The 20,539-nt window shown below is 41.1% G+C and overlaps 1 protein-coding gene across 2 annotated transcripts in view; it reads right to left on the bottom strand.

The window, feature by feature from the left end:
• LOC139478679 (dystrobrevin beta-like) overlaps positions 1–20,539 on the bottom strand; it is a 173,257-nt gene that overhangs the window by 132,112 nt on the left and 20,606 nt on the right. Inside the window, exon 2 of one of the 2 annotated variants that reach the window (XM_071261244.1) lies at positions 8,729–9,134. The exons of the other annotated variant lie outside the window; for it this stretch is intronic. Within the exon in view, the coding sequence (XP_071117345.1) occupies positions 8,729–8,804 (76 nt within the window). The 5' untranslated portion in view covers positions 8,805–9,134. The remainder of the gene's footprint in view (positions 1–8,728; positions 9,135–20,539) is intronic. 2 annotated transcript variants of the gene reach the window in all.

The following is a 20,539-nucleotide window of genomic DNA, read 5'->3' as shown; positions in this document are numbered from 1 at the left end:
TATTAATACAAATAGACCCTCCAACACTGCATCCAAATAACTGCCGCACCGAATCTATTTATACAAATATACCCTCCAACACTGCGTCCAAATAACTGCCGCACTGAATCTATTTATACAAATATACCCTCCAACACTGCGTCCAAATAACTGCCGCACTGAATCTATTTATACAAATATACCCTCCAACACCGAGTCCAAATAACTGCCACACTGAATCTATATATACAAATATACCCTCCAACACTGCGTCCAAATAACTGCCACACTGAATCTATTAATACAAATAGACCCTCCAACACTGCATCCAAATAACTGCCGCACCGAATCTATTTATACAAATATACCCTCCAACACTGCGTCCAAATAACTGCCACACTGAATCTATTTATACAAATATACCCTCCAACACTGCGTCCAAATAACTGCCGCACTGAATCTATGAATCTGTTTATACAGATATACCCTCCAACACTGCGTCCAAATAACTGCCGCACTGAATCTGTTTATACAGGTATTCCCTCCAACACTGCTTCCAAATAACTGCCGCACTGAATCTGTTTATACAGGTATTCCCTCCAACACTGCATCCAAATAACTGCCGCACTGAATCTGTTTATACAGATATACCCTCCAACACTGCATCCAAATAACTGCCGTACTGAATCTATCTATACAGATATATATACCCTCCAACACTGCGTCCAAATAACTTGGGTGATGCATGTCATCGTATCCCAATTGCGTGGATTGATGCTCATAATGTTAATCACTGGATTGTCTGGTCCAGATTCAATTATTTACAGACCACCGTCATATTGCTGGAATATTGCAGAGTGCGGCGTTAAACAAGAAATAAACAAAAAAACTCATATCTTGGAATACAACTTTAAACTTGGATTTTAGTCATTCAATAATTTACGATACAGAAACCCACTCAGCTGATAATCGATATCTATTTACATAACCAAGCTGAAAGTTCTTACAAAAAATCCCCCTATCAACTCATAAAAGAAACCATTAAAAGTCCAACTCATGCACTGTCAATCATTGTTATTGACAAAAAATTCTGACATCTTTGATAGGCATTTAGAAGTTGGAGTACTAAGTAATGATAAGAATTTATGGATTAACAACTTCTTTATTACAATTAAGAGTGACGTTTGATAACGGTGTTGGAACCAACACCGAAACATCGCTCTTAATTGTAATAAAGAAGTTGTTCATCCATAAATTCTTATCCTTACAAAATAATTCTGTTTTATTTTCCTATCCGATAAATAACTTAAATAAACAAGTGTGTTGGTAAATATTATTCATTTAGACATACACAGGATATACTAAAAATACTACTTCTCATCAACAAATAACCTTTACAGAATAATCACATAAAATCATCATTTATAACAGAGTATCACAAAAATCAATTCAGTTTTGATTCAACAAATAGTTCCAAGCAATTTGAGTCATGGTAAGCATGACTATCCAATATCTAAATCACCATCCATTTCCAATTTGTTTAATTTTCAGATCATCACCTTGTTTAATTATGGCTATCACTCTAACTTCCGATGCTTGATGACTCTAAAGGCTCACATCTTGACTGCCCTTCAGTGCCAGGCTGACACCCACCTGACAATCAATCCGGTCAATACTCTCTCCGCCACAAGGTCAAGACGTCTTGACCTATATCGAGATGGAAACCAATTCTTGTTCCTGTGTTGATAGTTTGTGGGTGTGAGAAACCAAATGAATAAATCAGAGACAACCGAAGCGGGGAAATTTGATTAGGGCTGGTGTGTATTTACTGTAGAAAAACTGGAATAATAGACATGTTGTTGTGGGTTTCTTGAGTAATACTTAAACTATGAAGAAACTGACAGCTTTGCTTCGTTGTCAATTCCCAGAACTTTACAGACATAAACCCAGGCCGATTCCTTCGTAATGTTCGCATGAGAACTGACACCAATTTTATTCACTATTGATCTTCTTCAAGACTGATAACTAGTTGAATTGAGTAACATTTATGAGAAAACCATGATTACTTTAGTGTTATTCTTCCAATCGTAACTAAAGTTTCTTAAAACCTGTTTGAACACAGGTTAGAATAGGTCCCCAGAACTCTATTGCTTGTCACCCTGTATAGACCCAGGTTAGAATAGGTCCCCAGAACTCTATTGCTTGTCACCCTGTATAGACCCAGGTTAGAATAGGTCCCCAGAACTCTATTGCTTGTCACCCTGTATAGACCCAGGTTAGAATAGGTCCCCAGAACTCTATTGCTTGTCACCCTGTATAGACCCAGGTTAGAATAGGTCACAAGCACTCTTCTTGTTTCTATTGCTGATATATAATAATTACTGTCGGCAGAGATAAAAAACATTCACTCACTCTCAAAACATGCAAAGAAATTCCCAGTAAAATATTGAAAATGCTTTCAAAGCTGTTTCCAGAAAGTGAAATAGCTGATAGCTGAATTAAATCGATCAAATATTGAAAGGTTTTGTTATCAGTAAGTAAAAGGCAGTCCAATGGCTTGAATCGGTTGGATGCCTGCCCTGCCATCAGTTTGGGTAAGCATCCTAGATTTGTCAAAAAATGATCTTTCAGCAAGACGTCATGACTTTCTATAGCTTCCTCCAACATCACTGTATTATGCTGGGAAAACATCTCATTCACTCTTTGTGAAAGGATTCCAAGCTGTGTGTCGTAATGACTGCCTGATGGTGAGTGAGTCGGGTTTAACACCCCTTTTAACAGTGCTCCAGTCATATCAGCATGTCAGCTTAATATGAGAGGAAAGCCCAAAGTAATGCGGGTCTCAGAGGTTTACCCTTCTGGTGAAACCCATGAGAACGGGTATGGTGCTGACCTAGAAACATTACCAGGGCGAACCCGAAATTGAAACCCACAGTCACGGGTATTTGGAGCATCCAAGGGAGGTAACTCTGCACATTAGTAGATTCACAGAATCATCTTCATGATCATGTCATTTGTTTTTGTTTGTTTGTTTGTTTGTTGTTTAACACCACACTCAGCAATATTCCAGCTATATGAGTCCGGTCTGTAAATAATCGAGTCTGGACCAGACAATCCAGTGATTGACATCATGAGCATCGATCCACGCAACTGGGATCAATGACATGCATCAACCAAGTCAGCGAGCCTGACCACACGATCCTGTTAGTCGCCTCTTACGACAAGCATAGTCACCTTTTACGGCAAGCATGGGTTGGTAAAGACCTATTCTGCCCCGGATCTTAAGGGTCTCACGTCATTTGTATCAACTTCACCTTCATTTCAGCAAGCTATTCACTCATCACAGTCTCAAATTAATCTGTGCCCTAAACCATTGCTATTTGATTTGGGAACAGACATACCCAAAATCATCTTCCCGAGGCAAGAGAGTTAACTGACTTTCAAAGTCCAGTTTCCCGAGGCAAGAGAGTTAACTGACTTTCAAAGTCCAGTTTCCCGAGGCAAGAGAGTTAACTGACTTTAAAAGTCCAGTTTCCACCCTTGCCGAACTAGGCTGGAATTACTGGGCTCGATCGTAGCGCCAGTGGCTACTACAAGTTATGTCCCTTCTAAGCCTCTCCTACGGACCAATCAGATTCCACTTCTCGTATCACTTGCGTTTGCTTCACACAAAATGGTCGCACCCAGTCAGGACGACCTGATCGATAATCAAGAGCTATATTGTGATAAAATGTGTCTTACATCGCGAAATGCATCAAATCATGTGAGCACCTTGATTAAAAACAAAAAAAGATTTGGAAAATATCTGCCGACAAGTTGGCGGTGCACATGCTTTGCAAATCCTGCAATTGACCGAAATCTGCACGACAGTTTACAAACCAAATTTCGATTTTGGTGCACGATTTTGATTAGACTATGCATAGACTCATTAGCCCAGTCAAAATGTAACTCTATAATACCAGCCTAGTTCGGCAAGGGTTGAAACTGGACTTTTAAAGTCAGTTAACTCTCTTGCCTCGGGAAGATGACCCAAAATGTCTTGAAAGGTTCTATTTCACTGGGGGCATTAGTGTAATCATTCGATTCCCACATGGGTACAAAGTTCCCTTCAAATTTTGTAAATCAAGATAAAACCCTGTTTATATACATGTTGTTTTTATACAGACCCTTCTATGAAACCTCCTACGAGTAAAACGCCATTGTTCACAAGTATATCATCTTACAGTGAATTTCATGTTAATCAAAAATCTAGCCGCACTTGACAGCTCTCCATGAGATTATCGTACATGCATTATTCCCTGGGATGAAGCCTATTGCATTAATGCTGTAATTCATGTCATGCTCTCGAGTTTAACATAGTTACACCGCAGGCTTCATCAGCAATTCTCTTTGAGGAATGGAGGCAGGATTTGCTTTTCACAGCTGGGACTGTATACAGAATCTCCGCAGTGGACAGGTGTTGGGAGAAATTAGAACAGGAAGTTGAAATGATGGAGTATGATGCAGAAAGAATCTACTGTGACTGATTGTGAAATAAAGGACATTTGTCCACAGCATGAACAGTGATCGACCTCATGAAGTCCTTTAGCATATAAGCAAAAGACCTGAGGCTTCTGCAAATGATAATGCCCTAGAAAAGAGTGTTACCGTTATTATAGCTAAAATGGATGAAACTTGTTTTCAAATAAAAAGAAACAACAATATCGGTTTTGAAACATTTACTGTAATCAAAAGGAATGCCACTGACCCACTTTTACAAATATAGAAACTGCATAGAACAAACCAGATGACGTCACTATTGAACGTGACGTCACCTATCCCTACCCTATGACGTCACCTAACAACAGGCGTGATAATGGCCCGTAATCAAGCAATATGAGGGCATTATCAAGTTACAGTGAATATAAACACAAACACGGTTTATTGAGCAGCAGTTGTAACAAGTATATAACAATGTCATTCAAAGAATAGGAATTACACAATAGGCATCCGGTGAGTTATCACTGCTGGGGTCAAGAGTTCTACCCACTTGTGTCAAAGCTTGTTGACACCTTCTCCGTATACCAATCACTGAACTGTTACTGGTTCAATTATTACATTGTCTTTGAACTTCCTTAATGCCAGTCAACAGAGTAAACATTGTTGTTTTTAGGAAAACACTGTTTTTGGTTATTACAGAAGTGCTTTACACAGTGCTAATAAGCTATTTGCTGGTTGGTTGGATTAAGGTAAGGATATGTATCATTCCACTGGGATGGGGTGGGGGAGTCACATTGATATTGAGTCACATTTTTGGCTTGGGGTCAGCAGTCATATCAATTTGAAGACGCATTAATTTCCAGATTTACAGTATCTGTTAGATGGATTTGCTGCGATTAGCATGAGTTAGGGAACGATTGGGCGAACAGGTGAGGGAACGAGGTTGGGAACAGGTGAGGGAACAATTAGCTTGAGTTAGGGAACGATTGGGGGAACAAGGTTGGGAAGAGGTGAGGGAACGAATAGCGTGAGTTAGGGAATGATTGGGCGAACAGGTGAGGGAATGAGTTAGGAAACACTTGGTGAATGTGGTGAGCAGCAGTAGAGGGAACGAGTAAGGTCACGAGAAAGCTAACTAGTGTGAGAACGGTGAGGGAACAACTGAGGGAACCAGGTAGATAACAGGTGAGGAACTGAGTGAGGAAACAAGACAGGGAACGAAATTTGGGAACAAGTTAGATAACAGGCAAGGGAACGAGTCAGACAATAGGTGAGGGAACAATTGAGAGAATAAGTAAGGGAACAGGTCAGGGAAAGAAATGTGGGATCAAGTTAGATAACAGGTTAGGTGAACGAGTAAGGGAACCTTTCGGGGATTAAACCTAGACTTTCTGCATTACAAGCAAACAATATAACTACTGGGCTACCCATACAGATCTTAATGAAGGTCAAACAAGGTCATGTCAACACATGTAAAAGATAACTGCATACCAATTCCAGGCAAGCGGTTGTAAGTCTAACTTGAACATATCAGAAACTGTCCATACCTCTGTCCTCAGAACTGTCCATGAACTCATCCTCAAAACTGTCCATAAATTCATCCTCAAAACTGTCCCTACTGTCGCCCTTCACACAAGCGTGGTCCAAACTGTCCAGAGAAGGTGCAGACGGTAACAACTGTATCTCCATCAGGTCAACAACGTCGTCACACCAATGTAGTGTTACACAATACAGTTCACACGTATCCAAACACACTGACCACCAGCTGCCACAGAAGACTCTCCCGATCACGTTTATATAGTCACTTGTGACATAACTGTGTAGCTTGTCAACACAAGCTCCTCACCTACACATTTCATGCATGCATTTGTAAAATAGAACAGCATTATCTCAGCTTTGTAAACAAAACTGTTGATAAGCTGTCTGTCTGAAGGATGCAGGGCAGTGGTTGAAGGGCACCTGTTTCTTCCCCCTGGGGCAACAGCCACGCTTGTAGCAAACTACCAACAATACCACACCAGGGGACGCCAGAGGACGCCCGAGGATGCCAGGGGACACCAGGGGATGCCAGGGGACACCAGGGGATGCCAGAGGATGCCAGGGGATGCCAGGGGACACCAGAGGACGCCAGGGGATTCCAGCGGATGCCAGGGGACACCTGGGGACGCCAGGGGATTTCAGCGGATGCCAGGGGACACCAGGGGATGCCAGATGATGTCAGGGGACACCAAGGGATGCCAGAGGATGCCAGGGGACACCAGGGGATGCCAGAGGATTCCAGAGGACACCAGAGGATGCCAGAGACACCAGGCGATGCGTGGGGACACCAGAGGATGCCAGGGAATACAAGGGGACACTAGAGGATGCTAGAGGATGCCAGGGATGCCAGGGTATGCCAGGGGACCAGAGGATGCCAGGGGGCGCCAGGGGATTCCAGCGGATGCCCGGGGATGCCAGATTATGCCAGGGTACACCAGGGGATACCAGAGGATGCCAGGGGATTCTAGCGGATGCCAGGGGACACCAGAGGACGCCAGGGGATTCCAGCGGATGCCAGGGGACACCAGGGGACGCCAGGGGATTTAAGGGGATGCCAGGGGACACCAGGGGACACCAGCGGATGCCATGGGACACCAGGGGACACCAGAGGACGCCAGCGGATGCCAGGGGACACCAGGGGACGCCAGGGGATTTTAGCGGATGCCAGGGGACACCAGTGGACACCAGGGGACACCAGGGGATTCCAGCGGATGCCATGGGACACCAGGGGACGCCAGAGGATGCCAGGGGATTTCAGAGGATGCCAGGGGACACCAGGGGATGTTAGGGGACACCAGGGGATGCCAGAGGATGCCAGAGAAGCTGTTCATGAGGTACCATGCAGGAAATTGAACCCTGGCCATCGGCATGATGAACGACTGCTTTAACCGCTGACCTACTCAAACACCCCCATGTTAACAAACCACAAGCATACACCATGACTTTTGTTGATATACGATGTTTCAATTGATATTTCATATTTCATATCTAATCAATAGTATTTTCCCATTATTAATGCATATTTTATTGCTACTCCAGGTCATATGATCCTGTAGAAAAAGAAAATACTTCTCCAGCATATTTCTCCATGATATATTTAAGAAATACACGATGGAGAAATTTGGGGTGGGGGTGTGTGTTTATCGTACACTAAAACACTGCAGGGAAAATAAACTACCTAGGGTGCAGACCTGAGTGGTTTATTCTCCCTGCATTGTATAAATGTACGTTAAACAACGACCATGAGACGTTTATTTCTCAAACGAAATATCAACAGCCTCTTTAGGATGTTGATACAGTTAACAAGATTTAAAAATATTTTACCAAATTTATATAATGATGCCTCCCTGAATACAATTTGATCACAGCAATGTCGGACAAGTCCATTCTATTAACAGGGGGTTAAGTTTGGTATTCCCTGAATAATCTCACAAACACAAACAACTGACAGACGTTACCTGTACCTTTTCCGCCATTACAGTTTGCTATCTTGACCACTTTTGAGGGCGATAATTCAGCCATTGCCTTTATCTATATTGCCCAGCTACATCTAAGAGGAACAACTCAATACCCTCTCACAATTAGCATTGGTTGGTTGGTTTGTTGTTTAATGCTGCACTCAGCAATATTCCAGCTATATGACGGTGGTCTAGCATTGTTAATTTACGACATTATCAAGTTGCAAGCGTATGTCTGAATCTCCAGAAATGACGTTATGATAGAACAATGTTTTATTATGAAATAAACCATGCCTAAATCTTCACTGTTTTTTGCTATTTATCGCAAAGCTATCTTATATTTGCTGTTCCATACTGTATGTACCATAATACTTCTGGAAAAATAAATATGATAAAAGAACCTGAAAAAAACTACTAGTTCTTACATCAAGAAAAAACATGGACAGCATCTCAAACCATCAGATATGAATACCAAACAATGCTAAAAGAGGAGACATTTCTTTTCTGACACTATAAAGTTCCAAACATTGTAAAAAAGAATTCCACATTTGCTGCACCAACTGCGACAATGTACACAAAAGAAGGGTAAGAACAAAACAACCATGAAGACACAGTTGACACATCTACCATCTACATGTTTACTCAACAGCATGAAGGAACAAACATCAAGACACAAAACAAACCCAAAAGAAAAGCACAGCAACAATGACAACCTGAAGGTCAAAGAGACAACAACAAAAAAATGGCCGCCCTATATCTAACACCGATCTCACCTTTTTCATGAAGTTCCCTGTTGATGTTCTCAATGACTGAGGCGAACCTCTGTTGATTGTAGGCCAGACACTCCATGATGAGGTCAAGTCCTCGAGATCACGGTCAACTAAGTCCACAGAATAGTAACTCAATACACAATCTTCATACACAAGTCACATCAGCACTGATGGAATGCATTCTAGTTCTTCAAATAAATCATTACATATGATTTACCATCCAACTAGATTTGCTCAGTAGAAAAAGGTCATTTTATCATATCCTCTGATCCATAACCATATCCTTTAGAAATGTTGTTGGCTGGTTTGGAGTAAAAAATGTCAAGAATCACACAACAGTTGATGTAAAACTGTCCAGTTTTTGGCATATGTTCAAAATTCAAATGTTCCAAGTTATTGGTAACAAACTCTGAAATGAAGAAAGATTCCAATATATTTTGGTCACATCCATATTGAATTCAGACATTGCAGACAGAAGGATCATGGAGCTGTGCTCCACTGGGTTATTTCTCAGTGTGCACACAGTGACAGTGTTATTTCTTCATAATACTGAAGTCCTATCAGAGCCAAACCTACAAGAATGAGTGAGTTGGGTTTAATGCTGCTTTGAACAGTTTTCCAGTTATATCACAGCATGTCAGCCGAAGTGGGAGGAAAGCCCAAAGAGATGCAGGTCTCAGACGATTACCATTTTTGGTGAAACACACAAGCATAGGTATGGTGCTGAGAAACCTAGAAATATAATCAGGGCAAACCAGGATTCAAACCCACAATCATCGGTTTCTACATGTTCTGCACAGCAAATTGCAGTGCCTAAGACAATTGTGCCCTAAAAATATCAAGAGAAAACAAAAATCTATTGACACATCACAACAATGAGTTTTCCCTTTTTTGCCTGAATAAAACGTGTCCTTTGCTCGATGCTACCAGCTGTGAACATTTAATCTTCCTTGTACCTTATGGTCTGCACACCAGTTGAGCTAACCACCCTTTGTAGTCATCACAAACAGCAACAAAGTAACTCAACATGATAAGTTAACCACAGATTTTGACTGAAGCTTTTTGGAATGTATAAAACAAGCTATTAGACTTCAAAGGAAGACATGTCATGTGTGACACGTATTTGACTAGATGTCAGAATGTCTCTGATGTGATGACGTCTCATTGTCTACGTGGTCTGGTATACACTATGTTTAAATGTACTACTTACAGTAAACATGGTAAAATATAAAACAATGTTCTTACAATCGATAAATATGAAGACCTACATAAATAGGCCATTTCACCAATACAGTTTCATTTTTAAGAATATTGTTTTAGAAAAAGAGTGAGTGAGTTGGGTTTAACGCCACTTTTAACAGTGTTCCAGTTATATCACGGCGTGTCGGCTTAATGTGGGAGGAAAGCCCAAAGTGATGCAGGTCTCAGATGTTTACCACTTCGGTGAAACCCACGAGCACGGCTATGGTGCTGACAAACCTAGAAACATAATCGGGGCGAACCTGGATTCGAACCCACAATCATAGGTTTCTGGCGTGCCCAAGGGACGCAACTCTGCACAGCGAATTGCGGCGCCTTAGAAGACTGGGCCACCCGTGCCCCCTTTTAGAAAAAGAACAATGGCCACATTGGACGCCTTCCTCTACAGCTTGGGCAGGTAGCTCGGGTACTCGGGTCAGGTGGGTCCTGAGCAGGACCCGTGTACCCACAGGACTACACGAACCCGGGGTTGGTCACGTGATACATTGTTTAATGACAAAAATCACCTAGAACTTCATGGTTACACTGCAACTCACTAATTTTCACATTTCTTTCCGACTATGAACGCATTCCTTCTGACTTTTATATGTTTGAATAAAGATAAAGCTTCAGTCAATTTCTGCGTACACATGACCAGATCACTTCATATGTGTATCTAAATACATTTTGTCAGGGCTATGGTCAAACTATTCCAAATCGGACATTTTAAACCCATTTCTTGAGACCTACAGTGGATACCCGGATAGGGTAGGGTAACATTTGTTTGTTTGTTTGTTTGTTGTTCAACGCCACACTTGGCAATATTCCAGCTATATGATGGCAGTCTGTAAAATAATCAAGTCTGGACCAGACAATCCAGTGATTTACATCATGAGCATCGATCCGCTCAATTGGGATTGATGACATGTATCAACCAAGTCACCAAGCCTGACAACCGATCCCATTAGTCACCTTTTACGACAAGCATAGTCACCTTTTACGGCAAGTATTGGTTGCTGAAGTCCTAGTCTACCCCGGAATCTTCACGGGTCTGGGTAGGGTAATAGGGTGTTGGGTACACAGGTAGTAAATTTGGACTCTTCCAGCCCTACCCTTCTCCCTCACACAATCTCACCCCACTTCGGGTGAGCAGCATCTGACAACTCAATCTCACAGTTCACAAGAAAAAATAAAAAAATGTTATGGATGCCATTATGGACACACAATTTCCTAACCCAAAGGCTAAAAAATTGAATGCACTTTCAAAATCTCTTTGGATCAGAGCTTTGTCTCGCCATATACTTCCACAGTGGATAACTGTGTGAAGTTCCTCGATGAATATAACAAAAAGGTCACCAAAATATTCCCAAGATATTAACGTGTGCGACATGATTGTCGCATCAACATACCCAATAAAAAGGCTGATTTATACACAGCTCAATAGCTGAAGTGTTTTCACAAGTAATATACATCTCACAAAAATCTCTTAAACTGCCATTTCACTTACTGGACAAACATGTGAACTTAGCATAGACTATTGATCCTGTAGCCCCTAGATGAACTGAATTAATAGATCATGAGCCGTCTTCAGCAAAATCTCAAAATATGTAAAGGTTTACCTGTACGTTATGGGATTTCCCGAACTATACCTTCAAGAATCTTCTCTAACGTTTCCTATCACACTTCACAATTGTTCAATAGTTCAAACGACTGAAACACCATTAGCATTCTGCCAGCACTGAATAGCACCAACAAACCTGTGACTATCTTCAAAGCTTTGCAGATAAGCTTTGCAGCTTATTTTGTATTCACATATCAGTAGAACCTGAAGCAACAGTCAGAAGAGAAAAACTGCATGCTGCATCATCTCAGGATAATTGACCTTGGGAAGACAAAGAATCTCAGCATCTGAATCTTGGGAGGATTCCTCGGCAGAATGACTTGGTCCATATACTTGTAGCTTACCTCCCCTGAAGACACTGAATCTCAGCATCTGAATCTTGGGAGGATTCCTCGGCAGAATGACTTGGTCCATATACTTGTAGCTTACCTCCCCTGAAGACACTGAATCTCAGCATCTGAATCTTGGGAGGATTCCTAGGCAGAATGACTTGATCCATATACTTGTAGCTTACCTCCCCTGAAGACACTGAATCTCAGCATCTGAATCTTGGGAGGATTCCTCGGCAGAATGACTTGGTCCATATACTTGTTGCTTACCTCCCCTGAAGACACTGAATCTCAGCATCTGAATCTTGGGAAGATTCCTAGGCAGAATGACTTGAACCATATACTTGTAGCTTACCTCCCCTGAAGACACTGAATCTCAGCATCTGAATCTTGGGAGGATTCCTCGGCAGAATGACTTGGTCCATATACTTGTAGCTTACCTCCCCTGAAGACACTGAATCTCAGCATCTGAATCTTGGGAGGATTCCTCGGCAGAATGACTTGGTCCATATACTTGTAGCTTACCTCCCCTGAAGACACTGAATCTCAGCATCTGAATCTTGGGAGGATTCCTCGGCAGAATGACTTGGTCCATATACTTGTAGCTTACCTCCCCTGAAGACACTGAATCTCAGCATCTGAATCTTGGGAGGATTCCTCGGCAGAATGACTTGGTCCATATACTTGCAGCTTACCTCCCCTGAAGACACTGCATCTCAGCATCTGAATCATGGGAGGATTCTAGGGCAGAATGACTTGGTCCATATACTTGTAGCTTACCTCCCCTGAAGACACTGAATCTCAGCATCTGAATCTTGGGAGGATTCCTCGGCAGAATGACTTGGTCCATATACTTGCAGCTTACCTCCCCTGAAGACACTGCATCTCAGCATCTGAATCATGGGAGGATTCCTCGGCAGAATGACTTGGTCCATATACTTGTAGCTTACCTCCCCTGAAGACACTGCATCTCAGCATCTGAATCTTGGGAGGATTCCTCGGCAGAATGACTTGGTCCATATACTTGTAGCTTACCTCCCCTGAAGACACTGCATCTCAGCATCTGAATCACGGGAGGATTCCTCGGCAGAATGACTTGGTCCATATACTTGTAGCTTACCTCCCCTGAAGACACTGCATCTCAGCATCTGAATCACGGGAGGATTCTAGGGCAGAACAGCTTGGCCCATATACTTGTAGCTTACCTCCCCTGATGACACTGCATCTCAGCATCTGAATCACGGGAGGATTCTAGGGCAGAACAGCTTGGCCCATATACTTGTTGAAAGAAGCCACAAAAAATTATTTGTTTGTCTGTTTCTTAAATAAAACTCAGCAATATTCCAGCCAAATGAAAGTGGCTCGAAATAATGGATCCAGCGATTGATACTGAGAGCAATGATCCGTGGCATCCGTACCAAACCACCAAGTCTGCATCTGGTCACCTCTCACAACCAGCATAGGTTTCTGGGAACCTATTCTAACCCAGAATTCCTACTTGGGGGGGGACTAAAATGATGATCACGTGGTTACACAGTGTGACTTGGCTGATACAGGTCATGGTACCCTGCAGATGTGGTCAAAACAATAAACCAGTGCTCGCTTTCAGGCTGTCCTGTCATACCTTGAATGTTGCTGACTGTGAAATAACGACAGTACCATATTTACTCTTAAAAATTAACATATCCAAGATTCCATGACAAACTTTGCCATATATATACATCATAATAAATGCTTAACAAAATACCAAAATTCAAACAAGACAAAAAGAGAGCAGGGCTCACAAATACCTCCGACTTTGACTCAATGTATTTCTAAGTTCAAAACATGAAAAAAAGCAATTTTTTTTCTGAAAATCCACTTATCAATATCAAACTTTGCACTGCACCTCTCCTACTGGTATAGAAACTGTACCCTCAATTAGAAAATAATCTGTAAAGGAGTTTTCAAGTCACAGGCCACACTAATGTCGAAGTTAACACAAATTCTGGGTTCACAATATAAAAAACATTATATTTTTCGGAAAATACACATATCAAAATCAAACTTTGCACAAATGTTTAAGCAAAAAAATTCTAAGTACAAAAATGAACAAATCTGTATTTTTCAGACAATCCAAATATTGAAATCAAACTTTGCACTGCACCTCGCCAAAAGGTATAAAAAGTGTTCACCAAGTTTGAAAAGAATCTATGACGTAGTTTTGAAATTATAGCTGGCATAAATGGCCTCGGAAGGTGGAATGAATTCCTTGGTATACAAGGTATAGCCATATACCCCCCCCCCCCTTTTAGGATGGAGTATAATGATGTAGGCATTTTTAACGCAAATAAAAAAAATCAAATAAATTGGAATACCAACTAATAAATTGAACATGCACTTCTCAGACATACATCTTCAGCATGATAAAGTATAATTGTTCTCAAAACCGCGACTATAATGCTATTTTCCAATCTACCATCTAATCACCTAACTGCGTTTATTTGACTGCTTCATTAACTGTCAATCAATCCATCCCATCCAATCAGAATGTCAATTAATCTTTACTGCGGGACAGATTTGCAATGTGAACCAATCAAGGCGTCAACCAATCAGAATGTGCTAAGACAGCACTTCCATGACCAAAATAAACCTGGCATAATTACTTAGCCAAGCAGAAGGTATTATCTGCAATTAAAACAGAGTTAAATGGCTGATAAACTAACACACAGTTCAACACACAGTTCGCCAGAGAGTTACTGAACATAATCTGACCAGATAATAGATACGCTAGAAAACTGAACACACTCCGATAAGGCTTATCTGCCATATTCCAGAATTCCTGGTTAGATTTGCAGACTGCAACAGAAAGTTCAATGTACTTTAATGGAGGAAAGGCCCCATTTTACTGCATCCTACAGCATTAGAGACAGAACCAAACATCACTTATCCACCCTGAGATGAGTAACATCTCGAGGCAGGCGGAGGTTTAAGCCGTTATTCACAGTCTCATTATTCGGTCTAGTGAGAATTTTCCGCATAGTAACTACCCTTCATTAGTTTATCAACGGATGCTAACAATGATTAAGATCTGATCTAACCTGTCTTAAAACTGTTATAAGAACCTTTTCTGTGAGGCAGACTCAACCAATACTGTGCTAATTATAATCAGCGTTCCCGCTGGCTTTTGAGACTGGCAAATCTAAAAATTACCGGGCCCCCTTAATTTTTGTCAGTCCCAACTTAAACTTATAAAAATACGTATGAAAATTCCTGCTTTTAATTCTTTCAACACCATGTTCAATGCATGTCATCTCTGAAGTAACTTAGTTAGATCTACACATCATTCACACAAAGTTAAGTCACAATTTTCTTTATTTTTAAAAATTCGAAACAAGGTCACTTCAAATATATATTTAACCTCAAAGCAAAGCAAAATAATAATCCTATTCCCTTGCACTAAAAATAGACAAGGGGAAACCCTGATGGTCACCGACTTCGTTTGAAAATACACTAATATGAATATCACTGATGTTTTGTTCAACAACAGACCCTAGAGATCTTCCTCAGAAAGATGGTTCTATCCAGCTCAGATACTAAGGGGCTAAAACAAGGACTGGTTGGCTGTGTCTGAGTGGGGTATTCATGTTAAACTGCGGGATGGTATCTCAGAGGGCTAACACTATAAAATCAGCATTAGTACAAGCAGCCACACACACACACATGAATGCAATTCGCTATATAAGTGCAATAATCTTGGATGCAACACTAAACCCTATATTAAACCTATATTAAGGCCAGGCGTTTTATATTTTTCGGATCACGGACCAGCCGACACTAATTTTTGAGAAAATGTAAAAAAAAAAATATCAGATTTCCATTTTTTTTCACCGCCGATAGCCATGTAGTCAGTTATTTTATTTGTTATCATTACCTTTTAATAAAAAAAAACCATATGAATTTACCGTTGTAAACAAGTAAAGAGATACACTTTGTTGATCTCGAAGCCGAATATGAATAGCTTCCCTTGACATTTGTCCGTGTTGTAAGTGGTAGAATTTTAATTGTTACAAGGGGCTTTATCGTCACAAATGGCGGTCATTTGAGCACAGAATATGTTCCTAAAGTATGCCTAAAGAGGCCCTCTGCATTAAAAAAGAATGCATCTGGCGTTTTCGGGTTATTTTTCCCTCCTCAAACCCTGGACTTTGGGCTGAAAAATCCGTAATCCGAAAAATAAAAAAAGCCTGGCCTAATCAATCACACTTGATATTTTCCCTTCAATCTGTTAAAGGTTTCCTAAATATGACTTTTATTACAAATCTATCTCCAGAAAAACAAGGAACAAACAAGTCTGTATTCCAAACTTCAAAACTTTCCAGACTAAACTGGTTTTTTCCTGCATCATTGCCGCCTCGCTATTGATTCTACCTCCTACACACACAGCATGTTTTGACTAAACGGGGTTACAGATCCGACCAAATACCCAGCCCCGTAGAAACACACACACCATGTATATTGATCTGAGCGTGATCTGCAATCCCTCTGTACCTCTACATACAACTATACATCGATCTACACTCCATACAATGGATATCGGTGGCAAATTGGACCTAACCCAAATCATTGCTTCCCTTGTGGCTTAAAAAATAATTTGCGTTTTAAGCCAGACTCCCATTTTAACTTTTCCAAAGAAGTAATTCTGTTTCAATCGCTTTCCATTTCACAAATTACTTTCCGTAGCAACGTATTGCTGTTGCAGAAGGAGGCTGAATTCTTTTTATTAATCTCTCTTCGATGTTTCATATATAAATCATTTCGGTATAGATGTAGAATCTCTTCAAGCCATAATGTTAACCACACACTGACGTCAATGTAGAGACAAAACAGGAAACACAAGCTGACTTAAAAGCTACTGAAAAGCTGATGAATTTATGCCTCTTAAAGGAGATTTTTGTATTCATTCAATTAAGTAACCAAATCCAGAGTAAACATACATTGTAACTAGTTGTCACGCAAACACAACTAATCACATTCAAACTTTCTTTGCGGTATATCTGAAACAAATGATTTTTCAAATAAGCTTTCAAATTGAATCGGAAATGAATCACTTCTGAAAGCATTGCTGTTCTTGTGAAACATACTGAACATTTGATGCTCACAACTGCCAACTATTTCCGAATAAGACTCGACAACTTTGAAATAGGAATCTCCCTGAGGATCATCATATTAATATTACCACCGCAAAAAATCTTCTCAAACAAACACTAAGCTGATCAACAGTTTTGCATTACCATAACTTTTACCTTGAAGTCAGGGATTTCACCATGCATGATATTCCCCGAACTCATTGTATCTAATGGACATGTCCCCCACTAACGATGATCTCACACTTAATGCAAACGACTTCCATTTCAAAACGAGGTAGCAGAGGCAATTTTAAGCCAATTTGCTAAGTGGTTCCTGGATCTAGTTGTCATGGTTTCGGACAGGCGCTACGTGAAATCATATCCAATATACAGTACCTGGATTAAACCCTAGCGATATGAATACACTATTTCCGATCTTCATCTCAATCACACTTGCTGAGTGAGCGAAATTGTAACGTCCCACGGAGTGAATGAGTTGACATCGTGTCTACTATTCTCCTTACCATGGCCCTATGTGGAAAAGTACTGCACTTGGGAATAGCTGCCTCTTAACAGGATACTGAGTTTCCAGAACACACAGTTCAATCTTTCACTTGGTTCCGGCTAAACAACCAATATAATGATTAGACTACTCTATGTGTAGACCCTGTGCTTAATCTAGGGCAGAACAGGTCCCAGTTCTGGAGCTCTGATGATACAATCTGTCTGGATACCATACGTATCCTGAGGCCATCGTGACTTACAATACACATTCTAGGGCAGAACAGGTCCCAGTTCTGGAGCTCTAATGATACAGTCTGTCTGGATACCATACATATCTTGAGACCAAGGTCAACTACAATACATATTCTGGGGCAGAACAGGTCCCAGTTCTGGGGCTCTAATGATACAGTCTGTCTGGATACCATACGTATCTTGAGACCAAGGTCAACTACAATACACATTCTAGGGCAGAACAGGTCCCAGTTCTGGAGCTCTAATGATATGGTCTGTCTGAATACAATACATATTCTGAGGCCAAGGTCACCTACAATACACACTCTAGGGCAGAACAGGTCCCAACTCTGGAGCTCTAATGATACGGTCTGTCTGAATACAATACATATTCTGAGGCCAAGGTCACCTACAATACACACTCTAAGGCAGAACAGGTCCCAACTCTGGAGCTCTAATGATACGGTCTGTCTGAATACAATACATATTCTGAGGCCAAGGTCACCTACAATACACATTCTAGGTAAAAAGGTCCTCAGTAGTGAAACCGTAATGATACAGTCTGTCATTAAGATACTTAACCAAAGACCAAGGTAGACATTTAAGCATGAGGAAGGTTGGTTTTACCCTGCTGTCTCGAACATTACAATATCATGGAGTGAGTGAGTGAGTGAGTTGGCTTAACGCCGCTTTTAACAGTATTCCAGTTATATCACGGCGTGTCAGCTTAATGTGGGAGGAAAGCCCGAAATGATGCAGGTCTCAGACGTTTACCACTTCGGTGAAACCCACGAGCACGGGTATGGTGCTGACAAACCTAGAAACATAATCGAGGCGAACCCAATATCATGGAGGGGGGACACTAGGAACAGACTGCACACGATGTGTCCATGTGGGGAATCAATCCTCAGCTTTCCACATGACGAGTGAACACTTTAGCCACAAGGGTACCCATCAGCCCCAACACTCATATAGTTGCTCACAGTATAGTGATGCACCGAGCCTACAGTAAGCACTTCCACTCCTATCCTTAGTGTTCCTGTTCACCGGTTATTACCAGTTTTTTACCAGTTCAATTAGGCTTGGACCGGTAATTCAAGGGACTGCCAGTCCCTGTGGACCAGCAAATAAAGTTCCTTATAAATCTTGGTTGTTGAACAAAACAATGGCGATATAGTAGCAACTCAGTCTAGAAATATTCGAAACAGAGAGCAAATTGTGACTGAACTTTGGTGTCGATGACGTGTAAATCTAACTTCAGAGATGACGTCATCGAACATGTGTGGAAAGAATTAAAACCAGGTAACTTTCATGCGTTTTGGTTTTTTTTTTAAAGTTGGGATGGACAAAATTAGGGGGACTCAGGTAATTTTTAGAGTTGCCAGTCCACCAGTTTCGAAAGCCAGCGGGAACACTGTTCTTACATCCTTGCTGAAGGGGTGTCAATGTGCCCCAATGTGGAACACTGATATCGACCACTGGTTTGTCTGGCCCAAGCCCAAACTTGATTCCATAGTTACATTATATTGAATGTGAGTTGGGATTTCCAGAGTTTTCCACATGTTAATCAGCATTTCAACTGTATCATGGGTCAGCTTAATGTGGGAGGAAGCTCAACGTGACACAGATCACTGACCCCTTAACTGCAAACAAGCTGTGGTAAAATCCACAAGCACGGGTATGGGGTTCAGCAGATCCTGAATGGCTAAGGGAGGTAATTCTGAATTGTGACAGTGATGTGTCATACAGTCCAAGGCACTTCAACACAGATTGTTACATCCAGTAACCAATGTCCCATAACCAATGACATAATACATAATCACTTGACGCAGATTGACCCACTCTATAGTCTGGGAGTTAATTTAAGGTACCAACGTTTACTACAATATCTGAAAAACTATCGGATCTACTCCAGTCAAAGTTGGTATGAGATTATTAAACAGTCATACATAACTGGATACTACATTTAAAGACATGAATAAAAAATCTGTCTATTTAGCTATCACTATATTTCATCAACAACCAGACCTGTTCGTCATGGGTGGAACGAGCATTCATTGAAACAGCCATCTGCATAATGCTACCCCTGCATCACAGGGCCATAGGACACAGTTGAACCAATCAACTCAACTCAAAAGGGTGCACGGGAATCACGCGCACACAAATACAGTGTTAGCATTGGGCGTCTCAACGTGCGTGATTCCCGTGCAATAGTGAGTATTCATAAATACACTGTACAGTATAACTAGATGTGTGAGAGCATAAAAAAAAATTCAATCACCTTCAAAAATTCTGTTTTGAAGTGTTTTCATTCTGAAGAGACACTTGGTTACCTCAATGACCTGGACCCAAACAGTTTATTATCATGATTATACAACAGTTGAAAGTCCATTTCCCTAGTTTCAACACTGTATGTTTCAAGGTGACCTCTGCACCCTAAACAATGCTTGCCCTATACCACTGAAGTAAATTTGGACAGTAGGCTATGCCCATTTAAAAACTACAGCTCTGAATGTTTGTCTTATGTATGACGACATGGAGATCCTGGTTTCACAAGGAAGACCTGGGTTGTACAAGCAATACCACCTTGACCTTCACATTGTTATGTAATAACAGAAATAGGTACCGTGCAGTCACTAAGTTGGCAACAATATAGAGCAAGTCTTAAAATTGAAATTGTTCTGATAAGTGAGTATGGTTTAACGCCGCTTTTAGCAATTTTCCAGCAATATCACGTCGGGGGACACCAGAAATAGGGAATCGAACCCGGGTCTTCGGCATG

The sequence above is a fragment of the Haliotis cracherodii genome, unplaced genomic scaffold, assembly GCF_022045235.1.
Source record: "Haliotis cracherodii isolate W230 unplaced genomic scaffold, xgHalCrac1.p SCAF_4, whole genome shotgun sequence".
In the NCBI taxonomy this organism is placed as follows: Eukaryota; Metazoa; Mollusca; class Gastropoda; order Lepetellida; family Haliotidae; genus Haliotis; species Haliotis cracherodii.
Note: the sequence above shows the minus strand (reverse complement) of the source record. Positions and strands in the feature narration are given on the sequence as shown.